Source organism: Ipomoea nil, unplaced genomic scaffold (genome assembly GCF_001879475.1).
Source record: "Ipomoea nil cultivar Tokyo-kokei standard unplaced genomic scaffold, Asagao_1.1 scaffold0980, whole genome shotgun sequence".
In the NCBI taxonomy this organism is placed as follows: Eukaryota; Viridiplantae; Streptophyta; class Magnoliopsida; order Solanales; family Convolvulaceae; genus Ipomoea; species Ipomoea nil.
This window is the reverse complement of record NW_017617408.1, coordinates 348,344-355,000: the sequence shown is the minus strand read 5'-3', so window position 1 is coordinate 355,000 and position 6,657 is coordinate 348,344. Positions and strand designations below refer to the sequence as shown.

Sequence of the window (6,657 nt, the reverse complement as noted above, 5' to 3'; positions counted from 1 at the left end):
ATGTGTTTGAATCCTGATAGAGTTAGGGTTTTTTCTGTGCGGGCCTGTAGAGCGACCCAACTTGAAGGAAGTTTGGCCACTGGGAGGTCGAGCTCTTCCATTTCAGTGCAGGAAATTGGAGGCAAGTACTCAAATTTTAGTGTATGTGCCTGAAGGATGAAATAAATTAGTTGAAATTTATCCCGTTTATCATTTATCCCTGACAAATTGTAGTGTAAGAATGGTTTGGCAAGCTTAGTTACTTTAGGGCATATTTTGGTGCTCGGTTCATCCTTATTTTGCACAAATAATCTTGTTGCATACCTTGTTTCTTGACTTTCTGTAGTTGATGAAAGGTGCTCCCTTTAATTACAGTGCCTTTATTGATTGAAGCTGAAGTATATAAATTCTTATATTCATGTTACTGGAGTTTACAAAAGGAATAAAATACTTATGGAGCTGAAAATTCCAATTTCTAGGTGCTGGTAGCAGCTTCCTGGACTATGATTTAAGCGAAGCTGATCCTGAAGTCCGGTCTATTATCAACAAAGAGAAAGATCGTCAATTTAGAAGCTTAGAGCTCATTGCCTCAGAGAATTTCACATCACGAGCAGTGATGGAAGCAGTTGGCTCTTGCCTCACAAACAAATATTCTGAAGGACTTCCTGGCAAAAGGTGAAGTTCCCTGTTAAAGAGAACTGTGCAATTACATACTTTTGTATGTCACTTGTGTTAGACCTTTTCTCACGAACAACCCCCTCTTTTTTTTTTTTTTTTCATTTTTTCTTTTACCCTCTTTTGTATTAGGTACTATGGTGGGAATGAATACATTGATGAGCTAGAGATTCTTTGTCAAGAAAGGGCATTGGCAGCATTTAACTTAGATGGAAGCAAATGGGGTGTAAATGTTCAGCCATTGTCTGGTTCTCCAGCAAATTTTGAAGTTTATACTGCCATTCTTAATCCACATGATCGAATAATGGTAAATGTTACTGTTATATACTTATACCTTCCTTTTTCTCCCTTCAGTTGATTGAAAATCTTCTGACATTATCATGTCCTAGGGACTGGACTTGCCTCATGGGGGGCACTTGTCCCATGGATTCATGACTCCCAAGAGACGGGTTTCTGGGACATCTATTTATTTTGAATCTATGCCTTATCGACTGGATGAATCAACAGGTGTGGATTCTTCTTTATATTTGTTCGCCAAAAGCTTATTCTGGAATGACCTTGAATGTTATTTAATTTCATATTTCCCTAAATACTATACAGGCATTGTTGACTATGACATGCTTGAGAAAACTGCTACACTCTTTAGGCCTAAACTTATTATTGCTGGTGCTAGTGCTTATCCTAGAGATTTTGATTATCCTCGAATGAGAAAGGTATAGTCATATGGTTTTTTTTTTTTTTTAAATTATCTTACTTCTGTATCTTTTAAACGTGATATCATATTTTTTCCTCTGTTCCTTTTCTGTTCGATTGGGTCTAATTACTTGGCTTCCTATAAATCCTTAGATAGCAGATGCTGTTGGTGCTTTTCTAATGATGGATATGGCTCATATCAGTGGGCTTGTTGCTGCCTCTGTGGTTGCTAACCCTTTTGAGTACTGTGACATTGTTACAACAACTACCCACAAGGTGAAGTTTCAACTTTCTTGCAGTAGAGTAGCCTACTAGTCTCAAGCTATGATTTTTTGAACTTGTTCTTGATTTGGAAAAGCTGCTTTTGGTCCAGGATGAATTTGAGATATGTTTGTTAAGTGGAAAAACGCATTACAACATGACAGTAACTCTGCTATGCTTTTTGTTTAATGGACACCAAGTTTTGCAAAACTATATTGATCGCTATGTGAAGTTTATTTATCTATTAATTCGTTATGAGTATCCCACCCAGTCACACAGGTATAATGATTAACAACAGAGAAGCTCCAGAGAGCCTCTCAACCCTACCAAGTATTACCCCAAGAAAGACTTGAATTATCCAAAAAAGCCCAAAATAAAAACAGAAGCTTATCTACTGAAAATTAAGCTATCTTAACCTTATAAACCTTCTCCCAGTCTAACCCCTTGTTGATTTTCATCTTCTGCCACTCCACATTATAATCTCTTAAGCTCTTTCTCCTAGGCTTTTTGCACCAATTAATGTTCCTTATTAGGGTTTACCATCTTGGCAGGTGGTCAATCTGATGTCAAAGTCTCTATTTATTTCTTCCTTGTTGATTTATGCATATAAAACATAAGGCAATGTTTGAACCCTTGTACAGTCCTTTTTTTTTAGTACAACCCTTGTACAGTCTAATTAACTTAATTAAAAAACCTGTTTTCTCCAGTTCTTTTACTTGCATGTATGAATAACAATTGAATTTCATGTTCTTGTTAATGAATTTTTTTGGTACTAGCAGCAGAATGTATGATATTTCTACCGTGCACTCCAAATAATATTGTCATCCAATTATCTAACCTAAACAAGTTTATTCAGTCTTTGAGAGGACCTAGGGGCGGTATGATATTTTTCAAGAAGGATCCTGTTCTCGGAGTTGATCTAGAAACTGCCATTAATAATGCTGTTTTTCCTGGTTTACAGGTCAGTTAGATTTACTCTATGATAGTCATCACCTACTAATTCACTATAAATTGACTGTATATTCTCTCTTCTCGGTAGTATTAGCTTAGAAACCTTCATGTCTATCCTGGCAGGGTGGTCCACATAATCACACTATTGGGGGTTTAGCCGTCTGCCTGAAGTATGCAAAGTCACCTGAATTTAAGGCCTACCAGAATAAGGTACTGCATCTTTTTCCCCTTTGATTGTGTTGTGGCCCACATTCCAGAGAAGTTTAAAGCATTTATCTATTGTACAGGTAGTTTCCAATTGTAGAGCTCTTGCACGCCGGTTAGTGGAGTTGGGATACAAACTGGTATCAGGCGGAAGTGACAATCATTTGGTTCTTGTGGATCTGAGACCCATGGTAAGTTCCTTGCTTGCTCTATTGCATTTCTTTCAACAATTTGTTTGCTTGCTGACTTGCCATAAATATATATCATACTAGCTTTGGGAAAATCATGTGGATTATATATTATTATTGTTGTTTGCCTACTACCATCTTCGGCTATCATACTTAATTATTGCTAGAAATCTTAAATTAACCCTAATGTCAATGTAGGGTATTGATGGTGCTAGAGTGGAGAAAATCCTTGACATGGCATCGATCACACTCAATAAGAATTCTGTACCCGGTAATTAGATTGTGACATTTGATATTTGTCATTCTCTTAGGTCTTTGTACTCACAACCTCAAATTCGATTATCTAGGTGATAAAAGTGCGCTAGTCCCTGGTGGCATCCGTATCGGGGCACCAGCCATGACCACCAGAGGTTTCACCGAGAATGAATTCATGGCAGTTGCAGACTTCATTCACGAGGGAGTGCAAATCACTCTCGAATCCAAGAAATTGGTGTCGGGTCCCAAGCTCCAAGATTTCATGAAATTTGTTACGTACCCAGACTTTCCTTTGACGGATCAAGTTGCAGGTCTGCGCACAAGAGTTGAAGCTGTGACAACACAGTACCCATTGCCTGGGCTGTAAGCAATATAATGCAAGACACAAATTAGCGAGTGAAAATGTAATATGAACGCAGCATCTCTTTTAAATCCTCAAAACTGAGTTGAGAAAGATGCACAGTTTTGAACATTCTGATTTCTGAATTTGGAACTTCATATCATATATGATAAAGCTTGAGAAACCAATATCTATGCTTTATACCTTTTGCTTCAATTATTATATTATAGTTCATTTTTCAAGTCCATCACTGGCATAAGGTGCATTTTTAATATACTGAATATTCATTTAGCATATTAAATGTTTATTTTTAGATATACTAAATAAAAATGAATTTTCAATATATTAAAAATGAACATTCAGGATATTAATATTTGTAGTATGTACAATGTGAAACATAGTCTACAGTATGATTTGATAAAAATTATTATATCATGGTTCACTTTACAAAATAGATCATTAAATTGAACTAGTATTTTCACCCGTACTTTGCACGGAATGAATTTGTTGTAATATATTAAGAATATTTGAAGGAATGATTTTGTTGTAATATATTAAGAATATTTGAATCGATATATAATTATTTAAATTAGAACATCAAATATTATACAGTGCAATTAAAGATATGGATCGTTTATGTATTTTGATGTTATCATTGCTTGTATATGGTTTGGTACGCATGCGGTGCACAAATGTGCCTGTTCTCTAACAACTTAGTTATAGGAATGAATTGCTATCCTAGTTCCTTTGTATGGAAGATATATTTTTTGTCTAGATATATAGCAATTTTTTCATTTAAAAAAAAAAAACATAATATCACCGATTATATTTACACATTATTGAAACCTCTTTGTAGACGACATTGGTAGTGACAACATAATCTTGTCCATCCTCGTCTAGAGCTAACACTTTCAGTCCATCAAGGCGGGTTACTCGGGTGAAAATATATAATGATAGAATATCACTCAATTAGTGATCCTTTTATATTTTCAGTCAATTAGTAATATCATATTCATTTTCAGCCAATTATTCTTTTTTTATTTTCAGTCAAGGGTGAAAATATATAATGGTAGAATATCACTCAATTAGTGATCCTTTTATATTTTCAGTCAATTAGTAATATCATATTCATTTTCAGCCAATTTTTTTTTTATATATTCAGTCAATTAGTCAATTAGAATATCAAATGCAGTGATATATTTACCTAAATTTCGTTCCATTTTTAATTGATGATGTAGATATTATTATTGAAATATTCCGTTCTATTTTTAATTTACCTTTACTATTATTTAAAATATGCATTTACTATTGATGATGTATAATATTGTTATTGAAATATTTTCGTCCAATTTTTAATTTTCGTTCCATTTTAAATTTAAATGCAATGATTTGACCATTTCTTTTATTTTAGTCAATTATGTATATTTTTTATTTGCAGTCAATTATTAATATGCATTTCTTTTTATATTTTTAGTCAATTAGTAATATTAGATTCATTTTCAACCAATTATTCTTTTTTATTTTAGTCAATTAGAATATAGATGCAGTGATATTTTTATCTAATTTTCGTTTCTTTTTCTTTTCTTTTTTTTTTTTTTTTTAAATCATCAAGGAGGGGGGATACCCCAAAAGAGAAAGACTAGTTTCTTCCTCTAAGAGACCAAGAAGCTCTGAGACGCTCGTTTCCCACGATCGCTTCCAGACCGGGGGGCACCACTCAAAATCCCGCCAAGCCACATTCGTTTCATTTTTATTTGATGATGTAGAATACTATTATTGAAATAGTTTTGTTTCATTTTAATTTTAATTTTCGTTCCATTTTTAATTTACTTTTACTATTTTTTTAAAAATATGTCTTTGCTATTTATGATGTAGAATATTATTATTGAAATATTTCCTTTCCATTTTTAATTTTCCTTTACTTGATTATGTAGAATATTATTATTGAAATATTTTCATTTCATTTTTAATTTCCGTTTCATTATTTGAAATTGTGAAAGATTTATGATATAATTGTGATTTGATTTATTCTACTGTGTAATATTATTGTGAAAAATTAAAATGCAATAATTTGACCATTTCCTTTTTCATTTTAGTCAATTATGGATCATTTTTTATTTTTAGTTAATTATTAATATTCATTTCCTTTTCCAATTAACCTAATTTCCATTCCTTTTTTCATTTTTAATTTTCGGTCAATTATTAATATTCATTTCATTTTTCAATTTATATTGATAGATACCCCAAATCGGATTGTTGGTCTCGAGTGTCAGGCAAGGCAGTCAGATTTGAGCACGGTTTGATACTTAGCGTGCGGGACGACATTCATGGCTCTCGTTCGCCATAAGAGGCGCCTGGAGATCGCAGTCAGCCATCCCCAGCAACCAGCCGTCCACAGGAGCAAACGCTTACTTAGGCGGAAATCGGCTGGCTTGGGTAGAGCGACCAGGCTCAGTAGTCAGTGTGTCCTCGGTTGGGTTCGCACATGAGACACGGTTGGGCGACCAACCTCGGTAGTCGGCGTGTCCCTGGCCGAATGCCTCGCTAGACTTCAGATGGGCGACCAGGCTTCGCTGGCGGTGTGTCCTCGACTGGGTACCACTCAGGAACTCAATCGGGCGACCAGGCTCTGCGATCGGGGTGTCATCGCTCGAGTACCGCGACCCCTCAAGCCATCTCCTGGGTAGTCAGGGTGTCCCTAACTGGGTACTCGGCCAAAGGCGCTTGCAAGCAGATTACGTGGAGGTCTCTTTCCCTATTTAATACAAGTAGCTTCCTTTATTAGTTTAGATAGTTATAGTATTAAGGAAGCCGGATTCCTTAACTAGCTTGGCTCTACGTCAGCCCTACTTTCCTTGTAGATTTTAGCTCTACGTCAACCCTATTTTTCTTACACGAATCTTGAGCTCTTATATAAAGATCCCCCCGGGATCTCTGTGTAGACGATAAATCTTTTTGGGCACTCAAGCGGCCGAAACCCTAAAGAAATAATACTACATTATTCTCTCGATTACACTAGTCCTTTACTCATACTAGCATCTTTAAGTATTTTACGGTAGTGTTGGCTCGCCGAGCGGCATCCGAAGGCCGTAAAACCAACATATATAATTC

At 35.3% G+C, this 6,657-nt stretch overlaps 1 protein-coding gene across 1 annotated transcript in view; it reads left to right on the top strand.

The window, feature by feature from the left end:
- The window catches only part of LOC109179862 (serine hydroxymethyltransferase 3, chloroplastic), a 4,218-nt gene extending 456 nt beyond the window's left edge, over positions 1-3,762 (top strand). Inside the window, exons 2-12 of the mRNA XM_019329332.1 lie at positions 1-121; positions 459-654; positions 787-961; positions 1,044-1,161; positions 1,255-1,367; positions 1,501-1,623; positions 2,465-2,569; positions 2,683-2,769; positions 2,847-2,954; positions 3,150-3,222; positions 3,299-3,762. The exon at positions 1-121 is cut by the window's left edge and continues 123 nt beyond it. Coding sequence (XP_019184877.1) covers positions 1-121; positions 459-654; positions 787-961; positions 1,044-1,161; positions 1,255-1,367; positions 1,501-1,623; positions 2,465-2,569; positions 2,683-2,769; positions 2,847-2,954; positions 3,150-3,222; positions 3,299-3,573 — 1,494 coding nt within the window. The 3' untranslated portion in view covers positions 3,574-3,762. The remainder of the gene's footprint in view (positions 122-458; positions 655-786; positions 962-1,043; positions 1,162-1,254; positions 1,368-1,500; positions 1,624-2,464; positions 2,570-2,682; positions 2,770-2,846; positions 2,955-3,149; positions 3,223-3,298) is intronic.
- Positions 3,763-6,657: the final 2,895 nt, after the last annotated feature.